This window comes from Heptranchias perlo, chromosome 10 (assembly GCF_035084215.1).
Source record: "Heptranchias perlo isolate sHepPer1 chromosome 10, sHepPer1.hap1, whole genome shotgun sequence".
In the NCBI taxonomy this organism is placed as follows: Eukaryota; Metazoa; Chordata; class Chondrichthyes; order Hexanchiformes; family Hexanchidae; genus Heptranchias; species Heptranchias perlo.
The window spans coordinates 2,476,914-2,492,046 of record NC_090334.1 but is presented as its reverse complement, the minus strand read 5'-3'; the positions used below and the strand labels follow the sequence as shown (position 1 = coordinate 2,492,046).

The following is a 15,133-nucleotide window of genomic DNA, read 5'->3' as shown; positions in this document are numbered from 1 at the left end:
AAAAAACATATATGCCTCTGTATACATATATGCCTCTGTATACAAAACATATACACATGTATACAAAACATATACACAAAACATATACACAAACGTATAAAACATTATATAAAACATTATATTTACATGTATACATGTATGTGTCCTAGGCCCAACCATCTTCAGCTGCTTCATCAATGACCTTCCCTCCATCATAAGGTCAGAAATGGGGATGTTCGCTGATGACTGCACAGTGTTCAGTTCCATTCGCAACCCCTCAGATAATGAAGCAGTCCGAGCCTGCATGCAGCAAGACCTGGACAACATCCAGGCTTGGGCTCATAAGTGGCAAGTAACATTCGCGCCAGATAAGTGCCAGGCAATGACCATTTCCAACAAGAGAGAGTCTAACCACCTCCCCTTGACATTCAACGGCATTACCATCGCCGAATCCCCCACCATCAACATCCTGGGGGTCACCATTGACCAGAAACTTAACTGGACCAGCCATATAAATACTGTGGCTACGAGAGCAGGTCAGAGGCTGGGTATTCTGCGGCGAGTGACTCACCTCCTGACTCCCCAAAGCCTTTCCACCATCTACAAGGCTCAAGTCAGGAGTGTGATGGAATACTCTCCACTTGCCTGGATGAGTGCAGCTCCAACAACACTCAAGAAGCTCGACACCATCCAAGATAAAGCAGCCCGCTTGATTGGCACCCCATCCACCACCCTAAACATTCACTCCCTTCACCACCGGCGCACTGTGGCTGCAGTGTGTACCATCCACAGGATGCACTGCAGCAACTCGCCAAGGCTTCTTCGACAGCACCTCCCAAACCCGCGACCTCCACCAACTAGAAGGACAAGGGCAGCAGGCGCATGGGAACAACACCACCTGCAGGTTCCCCTCCAAGTCACACACCATCCCGACTTGGAAATATATCGCCGTTCCTTCATTGTCGCTGGGTCAAAATCCTGGAACTCCCTTCCTAACAGCACTGTGGGAGAACCGTCATCACACGGACTGCAGCGGTTCAAGAAGGCGGCTCACCACCACCTTCTCGAGGGCAATTAGGGATGGGCAATAAATGCCGGCCTTGCCAGCGACGCCCACATCCCGTGAACGAATAAAAAAAAAAACATATAAAACACTATACACACACACACACACACACACACACACACACATACAAATAAGCATTGATTGACACTGGTGACGACTTCATCTCAAAATGCTTTTCCTTCACTTTCCCATACATCTTCCTCATTCAAGGTCACTGGACCCACTACATTCAGTCTCACACAGTACCATATATGGGTTCTTTCATACTGGAAAAGATAAGCATACAGTTGCTTATCTTTTCTTGGACCCAGCTTTCCAGTAGGGAAAGTAAACGCATAAGATTCTGTCTTCAAATGTTTTTAAAAATACATTTAACCCTTTTCCTGCCTACATGTCCCAACATTGAACACTCGGATGCAGCTCAGCATCTTACTTTATTCCTGTATAACTCATTGATAATGTTCATAATACATTAGGCAAGTTTCGGCACACTACCTTTGAAAGGGTGGATGCACTAGAAGGGGACGATGAAGCTGGTACATAAACCTTTACATTTCTAAGTAGATGCTCAGTTTACGTTATTTCACTGGAGAAAAGGGAAGGGAAAGAAAAAGAAAAAAGAGCAACTCCCAAACATTTTATCTGGATCAAACGCTCAAAATGCTGGAGAATTACAAAAAGAGGATGTTACCATGCACTGAGACACAGAAGGCGGAAACGCACTGAATCATCATCACAGGAGGCCATTCGGCCCATCGTGTCTGTGCTGGCTTTTTGAAAGAGCTATCCAATTAGTCCTGGTCCCCTGCTCTTACCCCATAGTCCTGCAAATTTTTCCTTTTTAAATATTTATCCAATTCCCTTTTGAAAATTACTACTGAATCTGCTTCCACCACACTTTCAGGCAGTGCATTCCAGATCATAACAACATGCTGTGTAAAAAAAAATTCTCATCTCCCCCCTGGATTTTTTGCCAATTATCTTAAGTCTATCCCCTCTGGTTACCAACCCTCCTGCCACTGGAAACAGTTTCTCCCCATTTATTCTTATCAAAGCCACTCGTAATTTTGAACACCTCCATTAAATCTCTCCTTAACCTTCTTTGTTCTAAGAAGAATAATTCCAGCTTCTCCTATCTCTCCACATAACTGAATTCCCTCATCCCTGGTACCATTCTGGGAAATCTCCTTTGCACACCTCTCCAAGGCCTTGACATCCTTCCTAAACTCTGGTGCCCAGAATTGAACACAATACTCCAGCTGAGGTCTAACTAGTGATTTACAAAGGTTTACCATCACTTCCTTGCTTTTGTACTCTATGCCTCGATTTATAAAGCATGGATTCTGTATGTTTTTTTTTACAAACAGCCTTCTGAACTTGTCCTGCTGCCTTCAAAAATTTGTGTACATACTCCCCCAGATCTCTGTTCCTGCACCCCCTTTAAAATTGTACCATTTAGTTTATATTGCATCTCCTCATTTTTCCTTCCAAAATACATCACTTCACACTTCTCTACATTCAATTACATGTGTCATTTGTCTGCCCATTTCACCAGACTAAGTCCTCCTGAAGTCTGCTACTCCTCACTATTTACTACATTTCCAAGCTTTGTGTCATCCGCAAACCTTGAAGTTACACCCTGTAAACCCAAGTCCAGGTTATTAATATAGATCAAAAAGAGCAGTGGTCCCAATACCGAACCCTGAGGGACACCATGGTAAGGGACAATAGTTGGAATCAGAATCCTTCAAACACTTCTCAAAATCCAGTCAGTTTCACGCACTGCTCTCATCATACCTCTAACAGGACGTTTAAGACACAGCTTAGTTTTTGAGATGTTTAAAACAACAAACTCATTTAATGAAAGTCTGACTAGGAACTGGTATGGCAGTGTCCCTGTCGCACGATAAATTTCCAAGATAAATATCACGACTCCAATAAACCTGTAATTGATGGAACAGAATAGTATGACTGAGAATTCTTTACGAAGCAGACGAAACTCAGACAAAAAGACTGCCCTCTGGTATGCAACTCCTCTCCTACAATTCTCTGCTTCTGGTAAGCCTGAAAATTTATCCACACAGTAACTGACCAATGAAATATTTAATACTGATTTGTTTTGCTGTCACTTCATGGTTTCATGTCCAAAACTGGATTACCTAAAAAAGTGTCTCAATTCTTTTATTTCATGGTTGTACCAGAATACTCAAACTATTTTCAGTTCCTGATCTCCTTTCCAACATAAGAATGGTGAACAGAAGAGAAGGCTGCCATACCTGATTCGAAGTCCCAGTGCTCTTTCAAACTCCCAACCAGGATTCGTATGCTTGTCCTCCCACTCACGCAGCAATTCGTAAAAGACATCTCTGGAAGATAGTGAAGGGATACTGCTCTTCACTCAGCACTTGCATTGTAGGACTATGGAACCTTAAAACATCCCATCTTTTCTTTCATTAGTGCATCAGGCAGCGCACTCCAGATCATTACAACTCACTGCGTAAAAATATGTTTCCTCAAGTCACCTCTGGCTCTTCTGCCGACCACCTTAAATCTGGCTCCTCTGGTTACCGACCCTTCTGCCACTGGACCAGTTCCTCCTTATTTACTCCATCAAAACAGTTCATGATTTTGAACACCTCTATCAAATCTCCCCCTAACCTTCTCTAATCTAAGGAGTACAGCCCCAGCTTTTCCAGTCTCTCCACATAACTGAAGTCCCTCATCCCTGATATCATTCTAATAAATCTCTTCTGCACCCTCTCTAAGGCCTTGACAACCTTCCTAAAGTGTGGTACCCAGAACTGAACACAATACTCCAGTGGCGGCCTAACCAGTGTTTTATAAAGGTTTAGCATAACTTCCTTGCTTTTGTACTCTATGCCTCTATTTATAAAGCCCAAGATCCCATGTGCTTTTTTAACATTCTTCTCAACGTCCTGCCACCTTCAAAGTTTTTTTTTATTCGTTCATGGGATGTGGGCGTTGCTGGTGAGGCCACCATTTATTGCCCACCCCTAATTGCCCTCAAGAAGGTGGTGGTGAGCCGTCTTCTTTAACCGCTGCGGTCCATGTGGTGAAGGTGCTCCCACAGTGCTGTTAGGAAGGGAGTTCCAGGATTTTGACCCAGTGACGATGAAGGAATGGCGATAAATTTCCAAGTCAGGATGGTGTGTGCAGGTGGTGTTGTTCCCATGTGCCTGCTGCCCTTGTCCTTCTAGGAGGTAGAGGTCGCAGGTTTGGGAGGTGCTGTCGAAGAAGTCTTGGTGAATTGCTGCAGTGCATCTTGTAGATGGTACACACTGCAGCCACGGTGCTCCAGTGGTGGAGGGAGTAAATGTTTAGGGTGGTGGATGGGGTGCCAATCAAGCGGGCTGCTTTGTCCTGGATGGTGTCGAGCTTCTTGAATATTGTTGAAGCTGCACTCATCCAGGGAAGTGGAGAGTATTCCATCACACTCCTGACTTGTGCCTTGTAGATGGTGGAAAGGCTTTGGGGAGTCAGGAGGTGAGTCACTCGCCGCAGAATACCCAGCCAATAACCTGCTCTTGTAGCCACAGTATTTATGTGGCTGGTCCAGTTAAGTTTCTGGTCAATGGTGACCCCCAGGATATTGATGATGGTGGGGGATTCAATGATGGTAATGCCATTGAATGTCAAGGGGAGGTGTCATTGGCTGGCACTTGTCTGGTGCGAATGTCACTTGCCACTTATTTGTGTACATACACTTCCAGGCATCTCTCTGTTCCTGCACTCCCTTTAAAATTGTACCATTTAGTTTATATTGCCTCTCCTCTTTCTTCCTACCAAATGTATCACTGCACACTCCTCTGTGTTAAATTTCATCTGCCATGTGTCTGCCCATTTCACCAGTCTGTCCATGTCCTCCTGAGGTCTGTTACTATCCTCCACATGGTTTACTACATTTCCGAGTTTTGTGTCATCTGTAAACTTTGAAATTATACCCTCTATATCCAAGTTTAGGTCATTAATATATATCAGAAAGAGAAGTGGTACGAATACTGACCCCTGGGGACCACCACTGTATACTTCCCTCCAGTCTGAAAAACAACATTACTCTCTGCTTTCTGTTCCATTGCCAATTTTGTATCTACGCTGCCACTGTCTCTTTAATCCCATGGGCTTCAATTTTGCTTAGAAATCTATTATGTGGTACTTTATTAAATGCCTTTTGAAAGTCCATATACAGAACATCAAGCGCACTACCCTCATCAACCCTTTCCATTACTTCAAAGAATTTAATCAAATTGTCAAACATGATTTTCCTTTAACAAATCTGTGCTGACTTTCATTTGTTAGCCCATACTTTTCCAATGGCCAATTAATTTTGTCCCGGATTATTGTCTCTACAAGTTTCCCCACCACCCACGTTAGGCTGGCTGGCCTGTAATTGCCGGGTTTATCCCTCTCCCCTTTTTTGAACGGGGTATAACTTTTGCAATCTTCCAGTCCTCTGGCACTGCCCCCAGATCTAAGGAGGATTGGAAGATTGTGGCCAGAGCCTCCGCAATTTCCACCCTTACTTTCCTCAGTAACCTAGAATGCATCCCATCCGGACCGGGTGACTTATCTACATTGAGTACTGCCAATCTTTTAAGTACCTCCTCTTTCTCTATTTTTATCGTACCTAATATCACTACTATCTCCTCCTTTACTGCTACAAACATAGAATCATTACAGCACAGGTGACTGCCACTCGGCCCATCGAGCCCGTTCCGGCCCTTTCTAAGAGCAAACCAGTTAGTCTCATTCCCCGCTTTCGCTGTAGCCCTGCAAATTTTTTTCCCCTTCAAATATTTATCCAATTCCTTTTTGAAAGCCACGATTGAATCTGCATCCACCACTCCCTCAGGCAGTGCATTCCAAATCATAACACTCGCTGCTTAAAAAAGTTTTTCTTCATGTCACCTTTGGTTCTTTTGCCAATCACCTTAAATCTGTGTCCTCTGGTTCTCGGTCCTTCTGCCAATGGGAACAGTTTCTCTTTATCTAAACCAGTCATGATTTTGAACAGCAGCATCCTCTTCTCTAGTGAAGACCGATGCAAAGTATTCATTTAGTACCTCAGCCATGTCCTCTGCCTCCACAAGATGATCTCCTTTTTAGTCCCTAATCAGTCTAGTGTAGGAAACACGGCAGCCAATTTGCACACAGCAAGGTCCCACAAACAGCAATGTGACTGTTTTAATGATGTTGGTTGAGGGATAAATATTGGCCAGGACACCGGGGAGAACTCCCCTGCTCTTATTCAAAATTATGCCATGGGATCTTTTACGCCCACCTGAGAGGGCAGGCGTTGCTTTAACGTTTCATCTGAAAGACGGCACCTCCGACAGTGCAGCACTCCCTCAGTACTGCACTGAAGTTTCAGCCTAGATTTTGTGCTCAAGTCTTTGGAGTTGGACTTGAACCCACAACCTTCTGACTCAGAGGCAAGAATGCTACCACTCAGCAATGGCTGACACATCCCTTACAAAGAGATAATAAAAAACCTCAAATATCTTTTTATCAAAACTTGTTTTTACCATCCCAGTGCATTATTTCATTTTTGTTTCATAGATGTGATCACATTGCATCTAATTCCTTTTTGAAAATATATCTTGAAAAGAACATTGAAAGCATAAGCGTTCTAAAGCTGTATCACAATAATAAGCTAATTTGGTGATCATTGGAATCACAATGCAAAGGAATAGAATGCATTGTTAAACCCATATTAGATTGTCACTATTTCAAGGAACAGCAGGGGAGTACTCACTGGTGTCCATATATTTATCCCTCAACTAACATCACTAAAAACAGATTATCTGCTCATTATCACATTTCTGTTAGTGGGACCTTGCCGTGCTTCTTACATTACAACAGTAACTACACTTCAAAAGTACTTCACTGGCTGCAAAGCGCATTGGGACGGCCTGAGGTTGTGAAAGGCACTATATAAATGCAAGTCTCTTTCTTTCTTTCGAAGCATTAAAGCTAGTTAACAAGCATTAACCATCTGACTGATCAGATCAGTCATGATCTAATTCAATGGTGGAACAGGCTCAAGGGGCTGAATGGCCCCCTCCTGTTCCTATGTTTGCGTTGTATTTATGACAAGACAGGTTCTGTACCTTTGCTTCTTGAAATTCTGAAACGCTCTGTCACTGGTAAAATTTGATCGGGTGTCAGTTTCAGGCTCGAATGGAACAGACTGTATGACTGAAGGGAGAGTGAGTGATACCTGGAAAACAAGCAGTTAACACTGAAATAACATGGCTATTCTTTAGTGAAGGTAAACCACATTATGGGCAGGATGTCTCAATCAAGAATCTAAAATGAGGACATTCATATTTTAATATTTCCTGGGGGGGGGGGGGGGGGGGGGGAGATTGTCACCTATGTTTGCAGCAAGATGCAGGCATCACACACTATTTCATTCAAGAACTCAACTGCAAAACCAAGGAAGACCTACAGCTGGAGAAGCAATACGAAGGCTGGATTCTTTAAAAACTGGGAAGCAACAAATTTCAGTTATAATTTCATGGTAATAAAGGAAGATGGATGGTCTGTTGCTAAGAAATCCACTTAATGGAAAAATTTAAGTAAACAGCTGATTCTAAAAAAAACAAACATTCAGATTACCACAACCTACCATTAGACAGCAGTAAAATCTCACCTGGGCAGTGCTGACCTCATTGGCACGGGTCAACTGGTCACGTAATGAAGCAGAGAACATACCAAGTCGGTCATTCTCTGCAAGAAGCCTTATAGTCCCCTTATCTAAATAGGAAATAATCCTACAAAAAGTAAAACAAAAAAAATGTTTTAATTTGAGCGAATGCGATTCACATTATTCCATCTCATATCATTTTCTACGCTAACATTTTCCAGGAGGTTTTCTCAAAAACTTCCTCTCATGACCTATGCCATAGAGGCCACTGGCGCCAGCTCTTCTCTGATACAGCAGTAAAGTGGCTGTTCTTCAAGTGAGAATTTGCAGGTTATTCAACTGTGGGGGGCATCATCACAACATCTAACACGTATGTACTTTCCAGTGGGGTTCATTGGTTAGCAATTGGGGGCAGGAACTCTGTTTCTTCTTCTTCTCTAGTCCCATCACTCCCCCACAACTGAGATCAGCTTACTCTGCAAGGACCAAGGACTGGATTTCACTTTCCCTCTTTGTGCAGTTCAGTCTATACTGGGCTACCAACAACGGAGCCATCAGGGAGCCGTTCAATCCTAGACCTCAACCATTGGCGGCCGTGCCTTTAGCTGCCTAGGCCCTAAGCTCTGGAATTCTCTCCCTAAACCTCTCCACCTCGCTATCCTCCTTTAAGACACTCCTTAAAACCTACCTCTTTGACCTTTTTGTCACCAGTCCTAATGACTCCTTACAGTGCTCGGTGTCAAATTTTTGTTTGATAACATTCTGATGAAACGCCTTTACGTTTTACGACATTAACGGCGCTATATAAATGCAAATTGTTGGTGTCTGTGCAGTTCTGTTTCACACCGGGCATTTGACGAAATAAATTAAGGGAGCTATCCCTGAAACTATCTGTATCCGACACCTGTCAAACACTCACAAATTCAACTGAAAGCATTCCTTATTAGTCTCTTCCATCATTTAAAAAACTCACCACTCAAATAGATGAAGTTGCTGTCTGAATTCATCCATTAACTATAAAAGAATAGACTGGGAGATTTTTTTCCCCTAAGATACAGCATATAAAGCACACTCTGAGCGACACTTACCTACAACCCATCTCATCCTTGATATCTGAACAGTGGAGCAGGAATTACTAAAGAAGAAATACAGGCCTCATTTAGTTGTCCAGTTATATATGCTGTTGTCCAGGACTATTAGACTTGATAGTGAACAAGGAACTGGCGAAACAAACTAGAAATGGGGATAGACATAACTGAGAATTGAGTGGGACGGGGGAGATCTATGGAAACTTTACGCCCTGGAACTGGAATATTTATCCCCTTTGGATCTAAGCATCAACATCAGACGCAGCATGGGCCAAATGTGGAGTAAAGCTCTCTCTGCACTTAACCCCCACCTCAGAAAAGCTTGACAATTGCAATACACCACTGTGATCTTCCCTTTAATTTCTCCACACAAACCATCCCTTGGGCCTCTTTGAGCAAGGCTGCTGGTTTGGTGCAGAATTATGGGCTGTTTCGTGCTGCAGATTGAAGCACCATTGAGGACCATGCAGACACGAAGTTGAAAGGACAGTATGCACCATTCAATCCCAATAATTCATTGTTCTCAGATCACCAATGTGCACATACATTCCAAAAAAAGCTTCATTCTTTAGAGAAAGGCTGGGTATGCAGGTTCCCTCTCACTAAACACCTGTCCTTGATAATGAACCCTAAAGTTTTTATTTCCCTTCTCCCTGGCGAGTCCATTATTGGGAACAACCTCACCTCAAAAGTTACCAAAACATGTGTAGCCAAGGTAAATCTTATCCATTTGTACAGTACTTGTATCTTCAATTATAAAACAGTGCAAGTTCAATAAAGGGGGGACAAAACTCACGTGAACTGCGTTTCCAGAACTCTGACAGCAAAATAGATGCAATTATGCACACTTCTGAAGTACTGCCTTTCCACATCTGGAAAATAAATCATCTTACATTTAGACGTAGAACTAATTATAAAAGCCAGTTGAGGTAAAGAAGACAGACTTGCATTTATATAGCGCCTTTCACGATCTCAGGACATCCGGAAGTGCTTTACAGCCAATGAAGTACTTTTGAAGTGTACGTAAGGAGACGGGCCAGCCAATTTGCACACAGCAAGCTCCCACAATCAGCAATGTGACAATGCGCAGATAATCTGTTTTAGTGATGTTGGGCAAGGGATAAATATTGGCCAGGACCCCAGGCAGACCCCTGCTCCTCTTCGAATTGCGCCACAGGATCTTTTACATCCACCTGGGAGGGCAGACGGGGCTTCGGTTTAACATCTCATCCGCAAGATGGCACCTCCGACAGTGCAGCACTCCTTCAGTACTGCACTGGAGTGTCAGCCTGGATTATAGGCTCAAGTCTCTGGAGTGGGATTTAAACCCACAAACATCCGACCCAGAGGTGAGAATGTTACCACTGAGCCACGGCTGACATTGTAATCAGGTACAGATCAGCCAAGATTTAATTGAATGGTGGAACATGCTCAAGGGGCTGAATGGCATACCCCTGTTCCTACAGAATCATAGAAAGGTTAATTCATGGAGGGAGGCCATTCGGCCCATCAAGTCCGCGCGAGTCTATGCGAGAGCAATCCAACTAGTCCCACTCACCCGGCTATCCCCATAGCCTGCAATTTTTTTCCTTTCAAGCACTTGTCCAGTTCCCTTTTGAAGGCCATGATTGAATCTGCTTCCATCACCCACTTCGGCAGTGCATTCCAGATCCTAACCGCTCGCTGAGTGAAAAAGTTTTTCCTCTTGTCACCTTTGGTTCTTTTGCCAATCTACTTAAATCTACATCCTCTGGTCCTTGACCCTTCCGCCAATGGGAACAGTTTCTCTCCATCTACTCTGTCTGGACCCTTCATGATTTCAAATACCTCTATCAAATCTCCTCGTAACCGTCTCTGTTCCAAGGAGAACAACCCCAGCTTCTCCAGTCTATCCACGTAACTAAAGTCCTCCATCCCTGGAATCATTCCAATAAATCTCTTCTGCACCCCCTCTAAGGCCTTCACGTCTTTCCTAAAGTGCGGTGCCCAGAACTGGACGCAATACACCAGTTGTGGCTGAACCAGTGTTTTATAAAGGTTCATCGTGACTTCCATACTTTTGTACTCTATGCCTCCATTTATAAAACCCAGGACCCCATATGCTTTTTTAACCGTTTTCTCAACCTGCCCTGCAACCTTCAACGATTTGTGCACATATACCCCCAGATCTCTCTGTTCCTGTACCCCATTTAGAGTTGTGCCCTCTAGTTTATATTGCCTCTTCTCGTTCTTCCTACCGAAATGTATCACTTGACATTTTTCCGTGTCAAGTTTCACCTGCCACGTGTCCGCCCATGCCACCGGCCTATCTATATCCTCTTGAAGTCTATCACTATCCTCCTCACTGTTGACTACCCTTCCAAGTTTTGTGTCATCAGCAAATTCTGAAACTGTGGCCTGTACACCCAAGTCCAAGTCATTAATATATATCAAGAAAAGCAGTGGTCCCAGCACCGACCCCTGGGGAACACCACTGTACACCTTCCTCCAGTCCAAAAAACAACCGTTCACCACTACTCTCTGTTTCCTCTCATTTAGCCAATTCTGTATCCATTTTGCTACTGCCCCCTTTATTCCATGGGCCACAATCTTGATAATGAGCCTACCATGCAGCACTTTATCAAACGCCTTTTGAAAGTCCGCATGCACCACATCAGCTGCATTGCCCTCATCTACCCTCTCATCAAAAAACTCTTATCATCAGGTTAGTTAAACATGATTTGCCTTTAACAAATCAGTGTTGGTTTTCCCTAATCAATCCACACTCGTTCAAGCGACCGTTAATTCTGTCCCGGATTATAGTTCTAAAAGTTTCCCCACCACTGAGGTTAAACTGACTGGCCTATATTTGCTGGGTTTATCCTTACAGCCTTTTTTGAACAGGGTGGAACATTTGCAATTCTCCAGTCTATGTTCCTAGATGCACTAGATTAAGCAGATGGAATGAAGTCTCTTCAAAAGACTTCAGTATGTACCTTGTACGGAAATGAGGTTGTAATTACTAGATATGTTGTACAGGCAAATGCACATCCTTCAGGAAGGGCAGAAGTCAGAGTGCTCTCATCTACTTCCCAGCTCCTGCCTCCTGACCAGTAGAGGTGGAGGACTGGCGGTTGGCTGGTCATGTAAGGAATGGTGCTGAGCACAAGGGAAGTGAGGAATTGCAATATAAAAAAGAAAAATACACAAAATATTCCCAGCACTATCAGGGATAGTAAGGAGCAAATACAAGGTTGTCAAATATATTTTGCTGTTTTGTGGAAAGCAGTCATTTTGGTCATCGAGTATTAAGATCCCCTTTAAGGGTTCAAAAGATAAGACAATATGTGCAAAAGCAAGTTCTAAAAAGCAGAATTAGGTAAACACTTCTCAACAGCAGTGCCTGAATATTTATGAATGAATTATAAAAGTTATTGTTTTGACACACAGCTAATTCTCATTCACATCATCTCACATTGGAGGGTCAGCATTCTCAGAGTTGGCACATGAAAAAAACCTATGGCAGTCAGCAGCTTTCTCCAATCTTCGGTAACTGCCCAATGATCTAGCTGTACTGGAATGGTACTGCGAGGATTACATCTGTACCTAGAATCTTGGTTAACTTAGAATTTAATCGGAGAAAATTATGTTTATGCTCTGACACCAGTATCTTTTCTATTTAAACAAATTATGCCTCCCTTCATAGGATCAAAAGATGTTCCTGAAAAGACCTTCTGCCCAATTTAGCCACATTGACTTCGTGGCAGGCAGACTGGCTGTGAGAGTTGGATGGCTAAGTGTTTAATGGCTACGTGTTTAATGGCCTGTGTATTCATTACTGGGGGATATAGAGGAGCAAATTTGCAGGGAAATTACAGAGAGGTGCAAAAGCTATAGAGTAGTGATAACTGGGGCCTTCAACATGTCATCGATGACAACGAACACCTCGCTAAGGCCATCCCCACACCTCCACTACTCGCCTTCAAAACAGCCACCTAACCTCAAACAGACCATTGTGCGCAGCAAATTACCCAGCTTTCAGGAGAACAGCGTCCACGACACCACACAACCCTGCCACGGCAACCTCTGCAAGACATGCCAGGTCATCGACACAGATACCACCATCACACGAGAGGACACCACCCACCAGGTACATGGTTCATACTCTTGTGACTCGGCCAACGTTGTCTACCTCATACGGTGCAGGAAAGGATGCCCCGGAGCATGGTACATTGGCGAGACCATGCAGACACTGCGACAACGGATGAACGGACACCGCGCGACAATCGCCAGACAGGAGGGTTCCCTCCCAGTCGGGGAAGACTTCAGCAGTCAAGGACATTCAGCCTCCAATCTTCGAGTAAGCGTTCTCCAAGGCGGCCTTCGAGACACACGACAACGCAAAATCGTTGAGCAGAAATTGATCGCCAAGTTCCGCACCCATGAGGACGGCCTCAACCGGGATCTTGGGTTCATGTCACGCTACATGTAACCCCACCAGCGAAAAAAAGTTATCTGTTTTTAATACAACTGGTCATTCTCTCTCTCTCTCTCTCTGCCTTTCGGGTCTCTCTCTCTCTGCCTTTGTGATCTGACCGCTTGTGTATTCAGTATTCTTGGATGTAATGTTCCTGACTAACCTGTCTGAACACCATCCACTCCTTTGATTGCTGTGATTATCTCTCTGCCGAGGTGTGATAACGGGCAGTTGGAAAGATTATCTGTAATCACCAGGCATTGTTCTCTGACTATATATGCTGTGCTTTATGGAACCCTTCACTCACCTGACGAAGGAGCAAAGCTCCGAAAGCTTGTGATTTCAAATAAAGCTGTTGGACTATAACCTGGTGTTGTACGACTCCTTACATTTATCCTAATATAGACTGGGATAACTATAAGAAGGGGCAAAGAGGGGGAGGAAAATTTGAAATGTGTTCAGGATAACTTTCTTACTCAGTACATTTCCAGCCCAAGGCTGGAGGCATTGCTGGACTTGGTTCTAGGGAATCAAGTGGAGCAAATGTCAGTGGGGAAGGATTTAGGGAGCAGCGATCATAGTAGCACAAGGTTTAGAATAGCTATGGAAAAGGACACGACCACTCTGAAGTAAAAATACTCAATTGGAGGAGGGCTAATTTCAATAGGATGAGAACAGATCTGACCCGGGTAAATTGGAATCAAAGATTGGCAGGCAAAACTATAATTGAACAGTGGGCGGCCTTTAAGGAGGAGATGGTTTGAGTGCAGTCTAGGCACATTCCCACGAGGCAGAAAGGTAGGGCAACTAAAGTCAGAGCTGCCTCGATGACAAAAGAGATAGTGAGTAAGATGAAATGGGAAAAAAAAGGCCTAGGACAGATGTCAGGTTGATAACCAGGCAGAATGTAGAAAGTTCAGAGGGGAAGTGAAAAAGGAAATAAGAGGGGCAGAGAGGAGGAGAACAGACTGGCAGCCAACATAAAAGGGAATCCAAAAGTCTTCTACAGGCATGTAATTAGTAAACAGGTAGTAAAAGGAGGGGTGGGGCCGATTAGGGACCACAAAGGAGATCTACTCATGGAGGTAGAGGGCACGGCTGAGATACTAAATGAGTCTTTACCAAGGAAGATGATGCTGTCAGAGACTCAGTAAAGGAAGATATACCTGAGATACTGGGTGGGCTAAAAACTGATAAAGAGGTACTAGAGAGGCTGGCTGTACTTAAAGTAGATAAGTCACCCAGTCCTGATGGGATGATCCTAGGTTGCTGAGGGAAGTAAGGGTGGAAATTGCAGAGATACTGACCAAAATCTTCCAAACATCCTTAGATACGGGGGTGGTGCCAGAGGACTACAGAATTGCAAACGTTTCACCCTTTTTTGAAAAAGGGTCTAAGGATAAACCCATCAACTATAGGCCAGTCAGTTTAACCTCATTGGGGAGAAACTTTTAGAAATGATAATCCGGGATAGAATTAACAGTCAGCTGGGTGAGTGTGGATTAATAAGGGAAAACCAGCACGGATTTATTAAAAGCAAATTGTGTTTAACGAACCTGATAAGAGTTTTTTGATGAGGTAACACAGAGGGTAGATGAGGGCAATGCAGTTGATGTGGTGTATATGGACTTTCAAAAGGCATTTGATAAAGTGCTGCATGGTAGGCTTATCATCACGATTGTGGCCCATGGAATAAAGGGGGCAGTAACAACATGGATACAGAATTGGCTAAGTGAGAGGAAACAGAGAGTAGCGGTTGTTTTTCGGACTGGATGGAGGTGTACCGGTGTTCCCCAGGTGCTGGAACCACTTCTTTTCTTGATATGTATTAATGACTTGTACAGGGCACAATTTCAAAATTTGCAGATGACACAAAA

The 15,133-nt window shown here is 43.8% G+C and overlaps 1 protein-coding gene across 2 annotated transcripts in view; it reads right to left on the bottom strand.

Moving 5' to 3' along the window:
- The window catches only part of cdan1 (codanin 1), an 85,132-nt gene that overhangs the window by 57,130 nt on the left and 12,869 nt on the right, over window positions 1-15,133 (bottom strand). Inside the window, exons 6-9 of one of the 2 annotated variants that reach the window (XM_067991122.1) lie at window positions 9,597-9,672; window positions 7,719-7,839; window positions 7,174-7,283; window positions 3,322-3,411 (exon numbers count right to left, since the gene is read on the bottom strand). In XM_067991122.1, the coding sequence (XP_067847223.1) occupies window positions 3,322-3,411; window positions 7,174-7,283; window positions 7,719-7,839; window positions 9,597-9,672 (397 nt within the window). The remainder of the gene's footprint in view (window positions 1-3,321; window positions 3,412-7,173; window positions 7,284-7,718; window positions 7,840-9,596; window positions 9,673-15,133) is intronic. The other variant, XM_067991124.1, reaches the window with a different exon arrangement.